Below are 20,692 nucleotides of genomic sequence, written 5' to 3' on the forward strand. Positions count from 1 at the left end.
ACTGTTCCTAGTATTTTCATTCCATTTCCCATGAGGAAGGAGCAGCCCATGAGGGAGGATCTTTGAATGTTTCCACTCATGAAAGGCCTTATTTGCCGGAACTAATCATATGGCCCCACCCAACCAAAAGAAGACCCCCATGTGCCCAGAGGGGGAGAGAACCAAATATGTGATGAAATTTTAAAGACACTATATCTATTTTATTAACGAGTTTCAGTGAGAAACCCCTCCCTGGTTTTTAGCCATTCATAATAATGCCTAAAAGACTTTAATAAAAATCAACAAGATTAATTCCAATGGAACTCTCCAAATTTTCTTCCCTTTGGATTGTATAGAAGTATATAATTCTCAAAATGCATGTACGTGTATTTGAAATTAATAATACTTAGACTAACAGAAGTAATAATAATAATAATAATAATAATAATAATAATAATAATAATAATAATAATATTTACTAAGAGCGTGCTATGTTTCAATATATGTCCTGAATAGTTTACAGGCATCACAGAATTTAATACTCAAACAAAGCTATAATATGTGTATTGTATCCCAAACTTACAATGCAAACTTGCACGATGCAAAAATATTTCACACCACTGAAGATTATCTAAACCTCTCTTCTGTGCTTGGCATAGTCCTAGGTTGTAAAAAGACAAAGCCACTTCCCCAGGGTAAGTCTGGGCTTTAATTCCTCATGGGTCAAGGTCCTTCTCACTGCTAGAATTGAGCAGGAAGTGGTGAATTGCCAGGTTCAGGACTGAACCCACTGACTTTAAGGACATAGGTTGATCTATGATACACCTTAATTAACAGGGCCAGTCTGGCAACAACCTTGCTGGCCTCGCTCTGTGCCACACCTTCTGCAAACCCAGAGCCACCATCTGCCCCATCACCCCATCTTGCTGGGATTTACTTCCTGGCCACTGGCAGAGTGTGAAGATTTTACTCCAAGTTGTTTTCTGAGGATATTTTCTTCTCTAATTGTACATTCGCAAAAACACTACACAAAGATCATAAAACTGCAGATGACGGACTCATAAGTTTTAGCTTTTTACAGAATTTCTTAAATTTTCATAAGGCATAAATGTCCTCTAAAAATACCTAGGATAAATCTTTTTGAGAATTCGTCTGAGAACACTAGATGGAAAATCACTGTCTTCATCACCTAAAATTATGACAATTCATAGGGTTTTATGAGTTAATTGTAAATATCAGAGAAAATAAGATATACGGCTTTCCTAATTGACAAAGATGTATAGATTTAATAATATTCAACATGAAAGCACAAAAGAGGGCGTTTGGATCCTTGGTAAAATGCTTCTGCACCTTCAAGGGTCAGTGGGTACCATTATACGTTCTACTGCATTAGGGCTAAACAGCTATCTCCTAGCCTGCACACCCTAGCATCAGTCTCTTTCCAGTAACTTCAATATTGTGGCACAGGGACACTCCAGCAAAAAAAAGAGCTTGCCCACATGTTCTGATTTGCTCAATTCAATTTCTCCAAAGGAAAGTCAGTTCCCTTTTTTCAAACAAAACTCAAATCCCATTTCTTTGGGAGATAGTTCCTGATAATCCTCTTGGGAGACAATGACCCGTAACTATTCTGACATTTCTGCAGAGTCAGGTCTTTCTGAGCAGAAAGCATTGGCTAACTTGGTTAAAGGATGATGGGCCGAGCCAAAATGTCTCGGAAGCCTGAGATGGAGTATTGCTTCTGAGAGATTTAGAGGCTTAACTCATCTAAGCTGTTACTGATGTGCCAGCGCACTGACTACCCCTCCTCTCCCAGGAGAAGGTTTGCACACGTGCCAGAGTATCTGTCTTTCTTTCTCTCTCTCACACCAAAGGGAGGGACTTAAAACAACTTAGGGACATGGGATTCCAGTCTCCTTCTAGTCACTCACCACATCACCCTATGTGGGTTGAGGATGGAAAATAAAAACTAGCACTTTCCATGAGTAAGACACAACCTGTTCTCTGATTCCGAGACCCAGTCACTTATCTGTCTGTCTGTCTATCTATCTCTCTGTCTTTATACATACAGAAATATGTACATACACTCTATCTAAATAAATCTTGTATATGTACTATTTTAAGAGCAATTCTCAATTCCTATATTTTATATTTTCAGATGTGAGACTAACCTTTCACTCCCACCTAGCAAATATTTTAAAAATTCACTGTATCTTATTAGCATATTTTTAAATTAGAACTTCAGAGAAAAAGAACCCATTTTAGATGGCTAGATAATATGTGGGGAATTTCTTAACACTGCTACAATGAGTCATTGTCAAAATGTATGCACACACATATATATACATATATATCTGTCAAGTCCTCATATAAACGATTTCAAACATAAGCAAATTCCACAGAAATGACAGCACATTTACCCCAATTAGAAATGAGCCTGCACCCAGAGAGTAAAATAATGTGTGTTTGGAGGAAAATGGAGACCTGCTTTGAGATTCTGTCCAAATCTCCTGGTCTCTGTCTCACATGCCCCATCCAACAGGCATCATTATAAAGAGAAATGGAAACAACAAAATTCTCATGAAAATCAGAAGGAAGTACAGAACTGTCAAAAGGTAAACTGTAACTTTTTTTTTTATTCCCAATGGCATGAGCTTTGTCATCATAGGTTATTCTTTTTGCACATAAATCTAATGCTTGGTAAGTATGACCTAGAACATTTTCCAATCCAAAAAAAGGTACTTGAGTATTGACAATTTTTCCCCTTCTTTGCAGATCTAGATGTGTTTAAAATACATTTCTCAGATGGAAGAATATCATTGTTAAATGGTTATAAATATCCAGTTAGGTATCTAAATGCTTAAAGACCACTATTTTCTCAAATATACTGAAGAGTACTTACCTGTAGTGTCGGAGAAGCCTTGTCCATGGTACCCCAGCTGAGCACCCAGACCTGATCGTGCGATTTGTCATAGTGTAATTTCACTGGGACGGGGTCTGTGCTTACTGCCTGCAATAAACAGGAGTTGAAAAAGTTTTCAGACTGAAATGCTAGTCTGAAACTGGGCTAGAAATTATGGAAGACTCCAAACTTTTGGATATCAGATTAAACATTTCTGTTGTCAATTATCTAATTTTCTAAACCCTTATTTAATGAATTTGGAAACATGATACTTGACTCAAACATGTTTTTGCACCCTTTTATATAGTCATATTCATTCATTACTCATGCAAATTGTGTTTGATGGAGAAGCTATTTAGAAACTCGAGATATAAGTGATTAATATGTGTATTTTAATTTTTGAATACAGGTGAGAACTATGTTTACCCTATTAGATTTTTCTATCCCAAAGCTGGTTATTGGATTTAGCCATCTATAATGCTAAAACACCAACAATCTGATCTACGGTTGTAACTATCATAACAGATTACCTAATTTAGTTTCCTTAATGAGAAATCTAAAACAATAGAAAAAGGAAAAGCATTTTTTTGTAACATACTTGAGATGGTAAATGAGTTTTCCTGCTAACATTTATCATATTTAGCATTTACTGAAAACAAAACTTCCAGAAAACAAATTGCTGCTGGTAAGTTATTTCATTCACCTTAATTCCAAGCTATTTATATTACAAGTGAACACCTTTTTGAAGTAATTTCCTGTAATAGTTACATATTTTCTAATTTTATAACATAAAACAAGTTGTATTCAATAAAATAACCCTTATGCAATAGTAAAGGCATTTCATCCCCAAGTTCTAGTGAATATATTTATAGAATTTCTCAAATCTTAGTTCATGATGTAACCCTCTTCACAGTGGGTTGAACACACAGATTCATATTTTATCTAACATGTTAGCAATTTAGTCTTACTAAAGTATTTCTTTTCTAAAACCTTGTCCTATATTTTATCTATTTAAAATTCTCAATATTCTTGGATTAGAAGTAGTTATTGCATTTCTGAACAGACCTATTTAAATACTTCTGTATGCATGACCTTACCCCTTTCTTTCTGTCTAACAGAGCCATGATGTTGTTTTGGGTTCAGGTGGGTAGCAATGTTCTCAGGGAAGGTAGCCCACTGGGCTAGCAGCACAGGTTTAAACCAATGACTGATCTCATTCCCCTTTGACAAGGGCTAAGTGTCCCAACATCTCTGGAGGTTAGAGGTGGTCACATGGCTTATCCTAGTTTACACATTGTAAAGATGAAGATGATGGATGAATTGTGAGAGTGATACGAATTCCCATCAAAATAGACAGGTGGAGACTTCCTTGTACCATCCTTTCCCTTTCTTCCTGCCTTAGATGCTGCCATATGAAGACACTAAGGCTCAAATTCCAAAGCCATTTTGAGATCATGAAACAATAAGCTTAAGAAGGAAAAGGCAACAATTTGAGGATTCAGCAGGAGAAAAATGAAAGGAGACTGAATTTTTCAGTAACAGCCTTGAGATGCTGCATGAACCTAGAATAACTATCCTGAGATTGGATGTTATTGGCGATAATTAAATGGTTCTATTGCTTGAGGAAAAGTTAGTCTGGTATTTGGTTAATGGTACTCAGAGGAATGCCAGGTGTTTCATTTCAAGTCTTCATGTACTGATCAATAATTTCAATGGGTATATAGTGAAAGAATCATCATTAACCATTACACTAATAACAAAGCAATAAGATTCTTTTGATTTTTTATATTTTCCCCTTTTATGTTAAACTCAATCTGTGTATGCTTATAATAGTCACCCAATTTTGCATACAACTTAAAATGGAATATAATGTTTAGGCTTTTAAATGTTAAAATAGTTCAATAGGACAACAAAAGTGACAATAACAAAGACATTGCTATCCAATTGATAGGATACCATTAAAAAAAGAACAAAGATCCTTAGATAACTTTAAATAGTAAAGAACCATTTTTTTTTATATTTTATTTTATTTTTTTTACATTTTTTATTGAGTTATAGTCATTTTACAATGTTGTGTCAAATTGAGAACCATTTGAATAAAAAATTTTGGCTGGCCAGCTCTCATAAGGTTCTTTCCTTTCTACGAGACTCTTCCATAAATATTATCTTATGGGCATACCACAATCTCTAGGTTCTGTTAATAGCCACATAAAATGGGATAAGACACCTGAGACCGTGTCTTACCAGTCACCAGCCAGCCAGTGGTCAGTGGGCCTGGGATCTGAGTCTGTGATCCTGCCCAGAGTGGGAACTTCTCTACCTACCAAAGACCATACCTGCTCACTGAGAGTTTCATTCCTGACAGTGTGTGGATGTGTTGCCCTCCTATATATGCCTTGTGGATGAGAAACAGTCTTTTGCTTTTATTCTTGTTTTTTTCTCTTTTGGAAGGTGAAAAGAAACCCAAGGGGCTCAACGATATGGAGCAGCATTTGTGTAAGGAGCACAACTGCAGTGGAAAACCACTGACAGGCATGGGGTACCATGTTTATGAGCAAGTGTTTTTATTGTAGGTGATTAGGTTCTTGTCTTGTCACAGAAATAATTCAGAGACAAGACACAGAAGTTAAGAAAGTAAAGTGAGGATTTATTAAGGGATGGGTAGTGCACTCTCAAGGGGAGAGAGGGCAGACTCAGGTGAGCAGCTGCCCTGAGCTTCTTTGGCAAGTTGGTTACACAGGGTGTAAAAATGAATGGGCAGAATATTCCTTGGGGAGGGAAGGGCTTGGGGTAGTAGTCCCTGATTTTCATCCCAGCTCCACCTTCCCGAGGGGAGGAGGGATTTTTTTTGCCCTTATTTGGTCGGGATCGGAGGTGTCATGGTGTTAGTTCTGGATGGGTTCTTCTAATCTGCAAGGATCATTTTATTGTAATGAGGGCATAATGAGCAAAAGGTTACTTTTGGACACTGGAGATTCCTACATTTTCCAGTGTTTCTTTGTTGGCCTCCAGGGCACTTGTCACTCCAAAATGTGTGACTTCAAATCTTAGCGTCTTCACTTAAATTTTAACAATAACAATAACAGTAATAATAATAATACTATTGGAAGTTACTAACCTTTCCTGTGGCTCCATAATAAAATGGAGACTGTAATAACACCTACTTCAAGGAGTCATTGTAAATATTAGATAAGGTAGTAAATGTAACAAATATAATGTGTTCAGAGTGTGCCTGGTGCCTGTTGAGCACCACGAAATACCACTACAACTACTGCTAGAGAAATTAACTGAACTAGAGGTATAGTCATGACACAGCACCAGAGCGTTTTAGAGACGCACTGCTCTCATTGAGCAAATGAAGAAACTGAGAACTGGGAGAGGTTATTTACTGTAATAAACAGAGTCTGTGTCCTGGAAGAGTTTGCAGGTGAGAGGGTGAAAGAACTTAAAAGAATTTAAAACGCGTGTCGTGAAATAAAAACAAGGAGCAGATCCCATGGGAGCTCAGAGGATGAGCAGGGTGGATGAGGAGGAGGTGATGCTTCAATTAAGCCTTCAAGGATGAACCTTGTTTTATAAGTGGTGAGACAGAGACAATTTTTAAAAGTTCACTTATGAGAGAGGGTATGTCCCAGGAAGCGTCAGAAGGCAGTTCCTAATTAATCTTCTTTAAATAAATTAAGAGATATGTTTTTGAAGGAACAAAACATCAATTTTCAGAACAACTTCAGAATTTAAAAAATTGTTTGTCTCCAAAATTTGTGAACATGTTGTGTTTCAGCATTTCAAAGGTTTGGTATTAAATTCAGTTTATTTTGGTGTTTGGTTCTAAAAGCTCACCAGAACGGAAAAAGACATGCAGATAAAAATGAAGAAAAGTCCTTTTGACATACTTTACTGGGAAAAGGTTTAACTCTTAGGAAAAAATCTATTTATAAGTTTTCGAGCATGTGGATAGAACACATTTTACACAGAGAATGTTTCCATGGTTTTCAGCAATATCATACAGCAAGGACAAAAATCTTTCCAAACAACTGTCTTCAGGATCATCTTGGCTGTAACCCAATTTTCAGTCAAAAAAAATGTTTTCCTCTTGAAATTGTCAACTTTTGAAAGGGTGAAATTCCAGGTGTTGGATGTTATGAAATATCTGAAATTCCACTTTGGAAAATAAGCGATCAGTAAATTTAGACTATCAGCTTTTGTAAAAGAGAAAGACACTATTTTTCTCTCTCTCACACACACACACACACACACACAAATGCTTGTCACAATTAAGTCCTTAAGCTTAATGAAAAAAGAAGGTAAAGATTGTATTGCCAGTGACGGTCCTCTTCCTCCTATGCCTCACGTCCCACGTGACTGCATCCTTCTCAACACTGAGCTCTTTGTCGCTCCTGCCCCTCTGCCCCTACACACAGAGCCTCTGGAACCCCCTCTCATGCTTCCTACCTTTGAACCTTCTGCTCATCAACTTTCTCGACCGCTTTGTCAGAGCAATTTTTTTTTCTTTTTTCAGTAAGCATTAGACAGATCATGACAGCCATGTGCTCAAAACACTACAGTATCTTCTCATATCCCTCAGAGTAAAAGTCCAAAGTCCTTATAATGACCTGTCACTCCCCAGTCTGCTTTCTGAGACCCCCCCTCCTCTTCTCCCCTGATGTCTCCAATCCAGATGCTCAAGCCTCCTTGCTGTTCTTCCAACACACCAGCCACGCTTCTGCACTTGGAGAGCTTTCCCCTGGAACTAGGCATCTTCCACAGGTGCCCCAGCAGGTGCTTCCAGAATACCTAGGCTGAGAATCCACCTCCTGGGTGAGGCCAGTCTGAACATCCTGTTTCAAACTGTAACCAGCCCGCCCTTCATGCATTTCCCTTCATCCTCGTCTTCACCAATCCCACATGAACCGCTCTGTTTTACCCTTTCCAAGAGCACTGACCACTTTCCATATTGTGTAATTTACATATAACTTTTAGCTATTTTATTTTTCATTGTCTGTCTCCATCCAGTGGGTTCTAGGCTCCAAGCAGGCAGACCTTTCGTGTTTGTGTAGCTTGGCGATATAACCTATGCACTTAGAACAATACCTTGTAAATCATACACATCATTACATAGTTAATGACCCTCTAAATCGACTTAATTGGGAAGAACAAATCGCAAAATTGAACATGCCAAGATCATCGTTATTTTTTACAGTGAGAACAACTATACTTTGCGACAGGCTTATTATGAACAAAGTTTCTTTCCTAAATATTTTACAAATATAAATTATTTTTTTAATCTTCACTGAAGTCTTTGTTGACATATCCCATTTGTACAGATAAAAGTAAACAAAAGACGAAGGGAACCAAGTCCATCCCTCCCTCCTATAAAACTCCCACTTTCCTCTCAAGATACCCTCACCATCCAACAGAAAGGTGAATTCAGGCATCCAATACTGGTCCATATGTTAAATATTTATACAATGTACTATCATTCTTTTCTTAAGATAAAAAGGAATGTAAGGGATGTCCCAGGATTCCCTTCCTACAACTGGTCATCTTTCACTTTGCTTGTGTTGCATACACTCCGTCTGGAGACCAGTGGTGTGTATATATAGTTTGTTTCTGCAGCCACCAAGCATTTATCAGGAAAACTCATATAAGTCAAAAGACAATGTTCGAGACACAGGATTTGGAGAAAGCGTTGCATATAAGCTTATTTTTCACCACAAAATTAACCACGTACACACAATGCTGATTTAGTACTTAGCATAAATTTGTTTGGACTACCAATATCATTTTGATAGAAAAATTGTTTTTAAACTTTGCCTTGAGAAGCCTATGGAAATGATTGGAAACCTCACCACAACAGGACAAAGGCAATCCGGTTTGATCTCTTGAATGATTCTGTGAGACGTTGTTTAAATAAAATGTTCTGATACCATAGGTTGGAAATTTCTCTCCCATCCCATAAACACTACAATTTTGTGTAAACAGTAGCATTTGCTTGGCCTGGTCATATTCAGATAATTAAGCCACAATCTTTCTTCCAAAGATTTATTGGTTTATTAAACATATTCAGAAATATCTTTCAAATAACCTAATTCTGTGTTGTTATAATTAATGATAGTGATCTACATATGCAGATCTTAGAATCCATATTTCTTATTTTCCCATGTAAGTACTATTTTCAGAGTTAATTTATCATGATGAATTAACTTATTCTGCTCCTCTGTAAAAATGTTTAAAATGTATTATATAAGGTAATAACAAAAAGTTACTTGTTTCAGTTTTATCCAGATATTGATATTTTTATTTAGCGTTTTAAAACATTGTTTAATAATTAATACAATGATCTACATATTCAGGTCCTAGAATCCATATTTCTTAATTTTCTACGTAAGTACCATTTCAGAGTGTTATAGTATCACGATGAATTACTTCTTATCCTATCCCTTTGTAGAAATGTTTAAAATGGACTATATAATGTAATAACAAAAAGTGTTTATTTGCTGTAGCTTTATAAAGATATTGATAATTTTTTCTTTAATAGTTAAAAATATTGTTTAGGGATACAATTTAGTTATATTATGAGATTCTTTTTGCCTTCTGTAGATCTATAAACCTCAACTCATAATCCCAACACACCTAGTGTGATACAGATTTATCAGTATTTCTTAAGGGTGGGTGCACCAATTACAAATAACTTTAAACTGGTGCTCCACTGGTCATGGACCAGTTGTATCAGCTTCTAGAAAGATGGCTAATTTTGTAAGGAGGAAGCACAGAGAATAGCGACAAAGGTGCACGGAACTGGAAGGGCAGCTTTGACGGGAAGAAACAGTGAAGCACATCTTGTTTATCAGTCTGACAAGGAGAGTACCAGCTGGCTAATTAAGTGAACCTAATTTAAACTAATGATGTGGATTCTCAGGATAATGTGTAAACTGCTAGAGGAGACCGCGGGTGACACTTAAGAATACCCGGGGTGATACAATAAGCCACTTGTGCATCCAAGCAGAACCTGATTTTGCTCTACAGAAAATAAATGAGGTCAGCTGTTTACCAGGTAGTCTTTTACACGGCAAAACATCACCTGCATGTCATTCTTACCAAAGTTGTTAATGGCCAGGAGAGCAGTAAGCCTTTGATGTTTAAAGCAACGCCAAGGTTATAGATTACATTAAAAAATCAAGACCTTTTATTTTTAAGCGGCAGATAAAAATGATATTAATGTATCCACTTAAAACAAAGATGCCCCAGTGGTAAAAATTTATCATGTTTGTAGAACCTTATGTGGTCAAAAAAATATCTGTCAGTTTAATAATAAAATATAACAGTGTTGCTCAAGTTTTTGAAATGTTTAATCCTAAAATTACACGTTTAATACCAATTCACACTGTCAAATACATGGAAAAGAAAAAGTCAGAAATTTGATTTCTTAGATAAGGTCGGTATAAAACAGTAGGGATCTAGTTCAATCGGATTTGAAAGATTAAATTTAAGCAAGTGCCGTGTTGTTTTTTTTTTTTTTTTTTCTGTTCGTTTACTTTTTTTCTTTTTCAAAAATAAAGCAATTTGGTTTTGGACTTCACTGTTCCATCTCTATGTCCACCCTATAAAAATTCTACAGTCGTTTTTATCATGTTTGGGAGATGATTAAATTTTGAATATAATTACTATTCTTAGTTGCCACTGTTCAAATACTCAGGTTAGAAAAAGAAACAGAGATACAACACACCATAAGGAAGTAAAAGTTCATTGAGAAAAGAGGTCAAACTGAGAAAAGGTGTTTACTCTTTACAAAATTAAACTTTGCACTTTGCAGTTAACTTTGAGTATGCCCTGCCCTTGGGTATAAATAAAGCTTTAAATCACAAATAAAGCTTTTTACCATTATTTTTTTTAAGTAGCTAGAAATATTCTTTATTTGAATTGTCTTAAAGCTTGAATTACTTGGATTATTAATTTACAAAACTAACGTTTCAATATCTAATATGTTAAATCTCTCATTTACATGTTGTTTTTAAATTAGGAAAAACCTCGAGGGAATTTAGAATTCTAAGAGATGAAGTATTTTCAAGTAAAAAATAGAGTCATTAGGTTATTTCTAATTCATTTTTATGTGGGTATTTTTGAGGACTAAAATTCACATCCTCTAAGGTAATGTTAAGGCAAATATAAGGAAGTGTTATTTCATCCAGCAGTTAGTGGACTTAATGGAACTCAATATCTAAATCTGTTCAGAGGCTGAAATTACACATGGTTGATAAAAAGAGAACTTAGCCAAATTCAAAGATAGAAAATTGTAAATTTTTTAAAAGACACTTTTATGGGGGTAAATATCTAAAATTTTAGGTTGATATTTACAATCAACAGTAGACCTGAAAAAGTGGTCTCTTTAACAGAAAGAAGGCGAGATTGAGTGTACCCAGTATGAAAATGTTCATCTCACAACCTAAGGTGGTCTCTGAATGTGTATGGACTAGATTGTTGCAGAATGTCCCAAATCCTTGCAGCTGCTACTTCACTCTTCTTCTTTATAGCGAGGTATTCAGTCGCTCCCTCACCCCAATTTAAAATCTTTTCTTTTTATTGACAGAAGGGTGATATTCAACTCCATCACATACCTTCTTAGAGCTGTGTGAGCAACCCCCAACACAGAACTGCCTTTTTGCTTCAAGGATTGAGTTCCCACATTTTTCCTACAACGGGGACCTATCTTTTATGTTAATCTTGGATCCTCCTGTTCTCCAAATGGAAGATAGCAATAAAAAGTGAGGCAATAAGGCTGATAAATGGTGATGCGGGGCAAGATACCTCAAGAAAAGATTAAAATTTGTTTTTGATAGTATGTTAATGAACTCAGGTCTGGTTGCTTGCTGCTCAAAAATCAGTAGTCAAAAGAGGCAGATGTTGGTAGAAAGGAAAGTTGCTTTTAATCAGAATGCCGGCAATTTAGGGAGAAGGTGGACTCATGTCCCCAGAAACCATCTCTGAAGATTCTGCTCAGCCATAGAAGTTTTAAAGGGAAAAGGGGAAGTGATCTCAGTTGATCACTGAGATGGGGGGGCAGAGTCACCACTGTCCCTCATTGTGTGCAGGCTTGTTGACTTCTTGTGATCTGTCCTTAGATATTATTTTGTCCGCAAGGTTTGTCTTCATGATGACTGAAGGGGAAGCTAGGGAAGAGATCTGATTATCTATGAATTACTTATTCTTAAGTTCTTCTTTAGGCAAGTCACTGAGTAATCAAAAGATTTAAAAAGGTGTAATTAAGCCAGAGATGAGTAGATCATGAGGGCATTTGGTTTAAAAGTTAGTTTGGGAGTTTGAGATTTGCAAATGTTACCCATTATATATAAAAATAGATTTTAAAAAAGTTTCTGCTGTATAGCACAGGGAACTATGTTCACTGCCTTGTAGTAACATTAAATGGAAAAGAAAATGAAAATGAATATATGTATGTATATGCATGACTGGGACATTGCGCTGTACGCCAGAAATCAACACATTGTAACTGACTGTACTTCAGTTTTTTTAAAAGTTAATTACACATGTAGCTGTGCTAAAATGATAAGGCAAAGGTGGTTTCCAAACAGCTGCTTACAGAAGACGATCTGAGAATAGACAGAGGCTGTAAAACAGAGCAGGTAGAGGGAGTAAAACTGGAAGTCAACCACCAAGTCAGTGAAAATACACAGTTTTAAATTAGTAGATTTCATCAGATTGCTTGCTAAAATGTTACTTAAGTTGGGGGAAAACTTTCACCTGTAAAGCCATCTAGGACAGAATTTTCTGTTTTAGTCCTCTTAAATCAGTTCATATAATTAGTCATAAAAACATTCCTTTTTTATTTCTCTTTGGGTTACATGTTATTAACTTATGTTTTGTCTTTAATTTGTCCTTTCCCTCCACGTTTCCAAAATTTACTGCCATGACTTTCACCTTAATTCTTAGATCCTTTTACTCTCTGCTAGGATTGTGGTCATTATTATCTTCTCTTATTCAATTCTAATAGTGTTAATCATGCCTTTACTCCTTGTTCTTTGCCAAAATTCCCAGAGTTCCCTTTTAATTAGTTTTTTTTGAATAAATCATGTTTTACCTTTATACATTATTCAATTATATCTTTATATACATATCTTTTTACTTCCCTTCTTTCATTTAGAATATTCTTATTTTCTTCAGCTAATTCTAAAATTACCTAATTAAATGTTTTATTTCCAATCTATTGTTTATATATTTTTATAAAGGTAGAAAAATTCCCTAAAAATACAGCCTTACTTGGATTCCACATTTGTACTCATGATTAGCAATATTACTTGATACTGATATTCGTATTTTAAATTTACTTTGCAGTTATTGATAGCTTAGCATTGTGTCAGAGAATCCGTATGGAATAATTTCATTAATATTTCTTGAGACTCAGTTTATACAGCCCAGCTAGTGTTCATCTTCACTAAATGTTTCATGTAGTGAATGCTAAGGTCTGAATGTTTGTGTCCACCCAGAATTCATATGTTGTAATCCCAACCCTCAAAGATGATGGTATCAGAAGGTGGGCAGTTGGGAATTGATTAGGTCATAAAGATGGAGTCCTTATGAATGGGATTCGTGCTTTTATAAACAAAAGACCCTACAGAGATCCCTTGCCCCTTCCACCACATGAGGACACAGTGAGATGGCACGGGCTATGAACCAGGAAGAAGCCCCTCACCAGATCATGAACATGCTACCATCTTGATCTTGGACTTTGCACACTCAGAAGTGTGAGAAATAAATTCCTGTGTTTATAAGCTAAGCAGTGTGTTGTATTTAATTAGCAGCCTGAATGGTGATATGAAATGATACAGAAGATATTTAGAAAGTGACTATTTACTAATAAGGTATATTTAATCACTGCTAGATGAAAAAGTTAATACTTATATCTGCTAGTTCAAGCATAGTAATAATGTTCAATTTGTATATAGTATTAATTTTGTCTGTTGGTTTATCAAGAAGTATCAAATATTTCTCATGTTGATCATGTCAGTCTTGTCTAGTAATATGGAAATAATCACTTTATAAAATTGTAAGCAATTATATATTTTTCTGTTCTTTTTTTTTTCAGTGAAGTCAAGTTTTTAAATCATTAACTTGCTTTAACTTAACACTTTGTGCTTTAAAGTCTCTTTTAAAATCTGGTGTTAATAAAGCTACATCTGATTTTTCATTTTGTTGTTCATATATGCCTGCATTATCTGGGACTGTTCTTAAATTTCAAATTTTTTTCTTATTTTGGGGGTATATATCTTATAATCTGCATATGGCTAGATTTTCACTACTCGGTCCAATGATTTTTATTATCAGCTAGTTACTCCTTCAGTTACTGTAATTAAAAACATGTTTGGTTTTACCTATACCTTGGTTTAAATTTTTTTTCTATTGGTCTTGGCTTTTTTATTCTTATTACTTTCTTGTTTTTATTTCTTCTTTTCCCTTTGTAGTTATATGTAAGGTGTTCATTTAATTTTATTTTTTTCATAGAAAATATAATATTGAAGATATAGATTCTTGTAATACAACTAAACATACTTAACATATGCATAAGCAATCAGTACTTTTCTTATTCTTAAATAATAGAAGAAATCTTAATATATTTCAAATAATATCAAACTTTTTCCTGTTTACACATTAGTGTACAATACTTAAACACTTTTTTTTTTTTTTTTTTTGCTGTTTTTGTCCTGCATTTTCACTCTTTCAAAAATTTCAACCTTAAGTTCAGGGAATATCATTATTATTGACAGTCACTATTTTAATAGATCATATGTTTAACAATTTACTTGCTCATTGTATATCGAACTTATTGATTGATTAATTTTTCTTATTCCTGAAGCAAATAGTTTTCAGTTTCAGTTTTGTTTCAATTCATTTTGTTGATAAAGTCTGTATGTTTTGGCATCTGACACAATAAGTGAGTTATATGCTTTTTTCCACTGACCATACAATATCAGAGTATATTTTATTTCCACTTAGTCTTTTAATAATATTATTTCACTTTCTTTTGGTGTCTATTATTGCTGTTGAGAAAATTGCCGCTGTTTTCATAGCAATTCCTCTCCCATTTTAAGATCTTCCTTTTGGCTGTATGTCTGGTTGTACCATGTCAATATATTTGGATATTGATTTTTTTTTTCCACTTGAGTTCCATTGTCCTTTCTAAATCTGAGAGTTTATTTTATTTCATAAATTGTATACTAAAGAATAATGATAATATTATAAACAATAATGATAACATTATTCTTTATTACATTGTAGAAAGTTCTCATTCATTTTGACTTAAATGTCAACTTTTCTCTTTTCTTTGTAGTAGCTCCCTCTGGAATTTATCATTTCTACTGTTAGAAAGGATTCCTACTTTTTTATGGAAAATAAACTTTATTTTTTATATACTTTTTTGTACATATATTTATTTACTTTTTGTATAATATATAGTAAGTATAATGTATAAACAAAATCTTATATATTTAAATACATTTGAGTCTCTCATTAGTGGTAGTTGTTCTATGAAGTCACCAGAAACATTAAATTTCCAAATCCTGCACCACTGTTTCCAGAGGAAATGTACAGTTAGCTTCTTATTGGCTTCTGGGCACAAGATTTTCAACTCATCAGCATATATCTTGGCCTCATGAGTGTTATGAGTTCTGTATTGATCAGTTGATCAGCTGATCAATACATAACTTGGTTTCATGAGTGTTTCTGTTCAGAAACACTTTATTTAATATGCACAGTTAATTAATTAACATTAATTAACATTGAACTGAACAGTATTGACTCATGCCTGAATGAAGCTTACCATCAGGACACCACAGCCTTCCTGCACAAACATTTCAACCCAAGGCTCAGGTGCCATTTTGAACAGCAAAATTGTCAACAAAAGCAGTGCACTAAATATACCATGAGAAGACACTTGTTCACGGTACGAGGGTTGAAACAAGAAGGCACCTTGTTCACTCTTAGCTGGGAGCACGTCACATGATATACTTTTCACCACTTTGCGCATGTCCCTGAATGACTGTAAAATCATGATGAGTATTGGTTTTGCGGGTCTAAATAAATTTAAGAAAGTAGCTGCATTTTAAATACAGAATCAACAATGAGAATCAACTGTAATCAACTACTCCACAGGAAAATCGGGAAGACTAACACTAGCTCCATGCAAACAAAATGATCTCGCAATTATAATGTACAGCCAAGATAGCCAGATGCAGAGAGTGAATACTGTATATTTCCATTTCTGTAATATTCCAAATCAGGCAATGCTGATTTATGATGACTGAAATTTACATAATGATTACCTTTGGCAAGGTAATAACTAGAAGGAATAATAAAGCATAATTATTATTATTTTAATAACCAGACCATATGGAGAACCCATTCGGAATGAGGTCTAATTTTCTAACTTATAAAAATGTGCTAGATTCTTGTCTGAGGAATATCCACAATCAGGATTGTATCATAATATTTTAATATTTTATCCTTGTATAATGTCTTTTACATTCTCCTGGTATTTCATAGTCATTACAGGCACTTCAAAAAACAATATAATTTATGTGATTTTTATCATTGCATAAATATTTCAATATTGATATTCTCTATTAATTTCAAAATTTACATCATTGTCTGAAGACAGAAGTTATATGAATAATAAATGATGTTAGCTTTTCTCACTTTCGAATATCTAGTAGGTAATACATATTCAGCCAGTGTCGGTTTCTAGTTTGAACACTGAATTTACAGGCCAGCCTGATTATTCCTGAAAGAATTTCTAATTTTAACCTATTAGCTAAAAAGTCTTGATAATCTTAAAAGGAATGCTTGTAATTTGCTGGCCTTTGTTGCAGCTGAAATCAAAGTAAAATTAAACTGGTCAAAGTTAACCTGTCTCAAAGACAGACGCATAAGAGGTGAAGTATACAGGAAAATTTGTTCTTACAGTAGACACTGGGCCATGGACTGGGTACCCATGAAAACCCGGAAACCCTGGAGACCTAGAATTTTCTAGTAGACAGCTGCTCATCCTTTACTCAAGGCTGTACTGTTGAATCCAATATTAGAAATTGAGCCACTATACAAGTTATGCACGGTATATTTGTAACCCTGGAAGTACCAGAGCTTTCTAATAGAACCACTTTTCATTCTTTTATTTGTGGTACCAAACACATCTCATAATGCACAAATAAATGTATGCAGAATGGATAGGTGGGTGGATTGGATGAATTTATATATGAAGTTGTTAAGAACTCTTAGAACAAGAAGCCCTGATTTTGAGCATGTTAGCAGTCTTGTGGTTCTGGGCAGGAACTTATATTAGAGGGACTGACAGCTGCTTCAATTTCAAACCAATATTAATGCAAAAAAAACCTTCCATAAATATCAGAAATGGTTAGGTTCCAGTGTGTCAGAAATTTTGATAGTAAACAGCACTTCCATATGGCAGGTGATGCTGTAAATGTTTTCTATGCATTAATTGATAGAATCCTTAATATAACTTTATAAGATTATTGCAGTTATTGCTCCCATTTAACAGACTATACATATCTCACAAAGCTAATTTAAGTTCATTTACTCTGAGCTGAGACGCCATGAATCCTAACATTCAATGGCCTGGATACTGGAGCCAGACTGCCCCAGGGGCAAATCCTGCACTGCCCCTGGGTCTTCGTGCAACTGAGTTTTAGTCGATAGCCCAAGTTGGACAGTTTGGGAAGAGCTGGGCATAAAATAATTGGTGGCTCAAAAACGGAATGGTTTTTCATAACCATGGCCATGGCAACATGGAAACATGAAAATGACGAGGTTGTTAGAGACTTTTTTTTCTCTGTCATTGACCTATGCACATATTACTTGTTTTACTACTATAGTAAAACCTATTAAGTTCCTATTATTCAGTAAATCTACTATTGTCTTAGTCTTTGTTAAGGATCAAATGAGGAAGATGTAATTCTGTTTCTGCAACTGTAACTGGGAATACCTTAACTGGCCTTGGAAGTGGGACTCTCTCTGCTCTAGACAGAATAAGCAATTCTGAGGATGATTTTTGTGTAACTGGTCATGCTGGCATTACGATGTGTTCAGGGAATCTAAATGCAGAAAACAAAATCTATTTAAATCACTTCTTTAATTGCTTATAGGCTCAAGGATCAGAATGAGAGGAGAGTTTGCAGAAAATGCAAACATTTTCCAGTTATCCAAGGAATGAAACAAGTTATCATTCACAATAAAATAGCACTGCATGAGTTACCTGGTAAAGACTATGACGCTAAAGTAAACGTTATTTAAAATTGCTTTCAAAAGGAGGAGTCATTCATACCTGAACAACTTTTTGAGACTGCACATCAACAACAAGGACTCGATCCAAAGTTGGCTGTGCTACGTAAATGAACTTGTCTTTGACATTAACAGCTGAGGCCCACACACACCTCTGGACTTCATCTCCTTGAGCTTTGGGACAAACTTCATCCTATGATTTAGGAAATAGAAAATCAAATGAGTTTCTTAAATTATAGCATGGGCATGGCCATATTATAGGTAACATTGATGTTTGACACTTTACTATTTTTAGCATCAAAAGTTATATATATAAACATTTATATGTTAAATGTATAAATATCTGAGTTACATGTGTTACATATTCATATTTATGTCAAATATGTAAGTATGTAAAAAGTGTTAGATCAAGTAAAACAGTATATGGTGCCTATTTAAACTCATTACATGTGCATAGAAATCAGTGTGCATTACCCTTTAAAATAAATTTTGTCAAACCTTTATTGCTTATTTCTAGTAAGTTATAGTTCTTTCACTTGTCACTATCTGTTCATAACTCAGTCACTGCAGAAAAACAGAATAAGTCCAATGTTTCTCCCCTAATCCCCCCCAATCTCACACTTCCTCACCAGACATTAGATGCCACCCTAAAGTATATTTTGAGCCTTTCAAAACCTCAGGGACTACCCCCTTAGCACATTCATGGTCTTTTCAAAAGCTGCCAAATCCACTGCACAAGACTAAAGAAGTCTTCTAATTTGTGAAGAATCAGACGCTTAGAAAAACAAGAATAAGGTAGTTATTCAGAGCTGTTATCTTATTTTTGATTTAGTATCAAAGTCAAATTTTACAAAATCTTTTAATCTACCCAAGCCCTTTTCTTTCTGCTCCTTTACCCTAGAACTGCCTTCTGGCTGAATACTGTATAGTTTGTGTTTAGATGGCCATAAATGAGGCAAAAAAAGTTCTGTTTCCTCCTTTCAACATTCAATAAGTGAATGCTGCAGGTAAACATAAGCCTTTCTGATTCGTGCTGGCAGACACATTGCAAGTCGAAGAAATGTCATTTAGCTCATTTTTGCTTCAGGTTTTTCTTTTATTCACTGGTCTATTGGTTTTGTAATTCTTTCAATTTATTTCTAGTTAGGAAAATCACTAAGAAGAGAGACTTTATGAACTATGCATAAAATATATGTGTAAAGATAAACATTTATATAATGATAAAAGTATGATACACACTGATTCCAATGTATTACTTGTTTCATAATTTAGGACTGATTGCTAGTTATCATGTCTAATTCACTGTTTTGTGTATCCAGTTAGTAATTCCTTTTTTTTAAATTGACACATAGTTGATTTACAATGTTGTGTTAATTTCTGGTGTATAGCACAGTAATTCATTTATACACACACACACACTCTTTTTCATATTCTTTTTCATTGTAGGACATTATAGGTCCAGTTAGTAACACTTAAGCTAAATTAGAGTACTCTCTTCTCCAATTCAAACAAAAACATTTATTTTCCAGGAGAGATGTCATCCACCATCTGCATTTAATACTCATGAAACAAAATCAACAAAATTTTCATTATCAACATCACCTAAGCATTTCTTTTCATTAAAAGCTACTATTGACAGCAGATAAACCACATTTGGCATTTAATAATTAAAATGAATACCATGATAACTCTCCTCAGACAGCACAACCATCATAATTGTTTTTCTTGTTTGCGTAACATTTGGAAAATAACATAAAAACCAGAGCACTTTGGAATGAGAAGCTCAGTACGTGGTCTGCTGTTTTTTTCTCCAAACTTCAGGTCTAAATTCCAGAGGACCTGGAGCATCCACTCATTTTTGAGATCCAGTCCAGAAGTGACCAGGTTCACCAAAACACCAGGAACATGTAATTCTTAGAACAGCATAGTTGTTCCAGGCTTCCAGGACACGAGCAAAAAAATCTAAAATCTAAACATGCAGTGTATGTTTCAGGTAATTTCAGGTAATTCCCGTTTCATGGAAGGTGCAGCAATCATTCCAGGATGAGGACCAGTGGGTCATCCTGAGAGGTGTCTGTGGCATCCTTCAGAGGCAGCACAAACCCGGAGGCAGAGGTCTGTCCTCCGCTCATGCCCAGAACAGAGCATGGGGTTGTACTTTGATTCATCAATTCACTGAATCATTATTGTTTACGTCCATTTTTCTGCCTAAGGATATTGAACATCTCTGACAAGGCCCTCTTTTGTGAGAATCAAATGCTGTATAAAATATGTCCTTGAGAGGCATGAAAAGGTGGTGAAAAAGTTGAGGAGGGTTGATGAATGGATCTGAAAATGGGGAAATTGTTTACAAATTCTTTGCTGTTGTGTGAAAGCTACCAACAAAACCTGCCAAACTAGCAGAAAGTTTGAGTGACCTGACAGATCACTGTTAGGCAAACAACGGCTGAAACCAGGAGTAATTTCCACCCCTTTGTTTGCTACAAAACTATTGAACAGTAAAATAAA

General features: G+C 35.0%; 1 protein-coding gene across 3 annotated transcripts in view; it reads right to left on the reverse strand.

The window, feature by feature from the left end:
* Positions 1–20,692, reverse strand: part of FSTL5 (follistatin like 5) — a 663,480-nt gene that overhangs the window by 53,873 nt on the left and 588,915 nt on the right. For all 3 annotated transcript variants that reach the window (XM_064487260.1, XM_064487220.1, XM_010986860.3), the window contains 2 exons: positions 18,228–18,377; positions 2,882–2,989 (listed from right to left, as the gene is read on the reverse strand). In XM_064487260.1, the coding sequence (XP_064343330.1) occupies positions 2,882–2,989; positions 18,228–18,377 (258 nt within the window). The remainder of the gene's footprint in view (positions 1–2,881; positions 2,990–18,227; positions 18,378–20,692) is intronic.

This window comes from Camelus dromedarius, chromosome 1 (assembly GCF_036321535.1).
Source record: "Camelus dromedarius isolate mCamDro1 chromosome 1, mCamDro1.pat, whole genome shotgun sequence".
NCBI classification, from domain to species: domain Eukaryota; kingdom Metazoa; phylum Chordata; class Mammalia; order Artiodactyla; family Camelidae; genus Camelus; species Camelus dromedarius.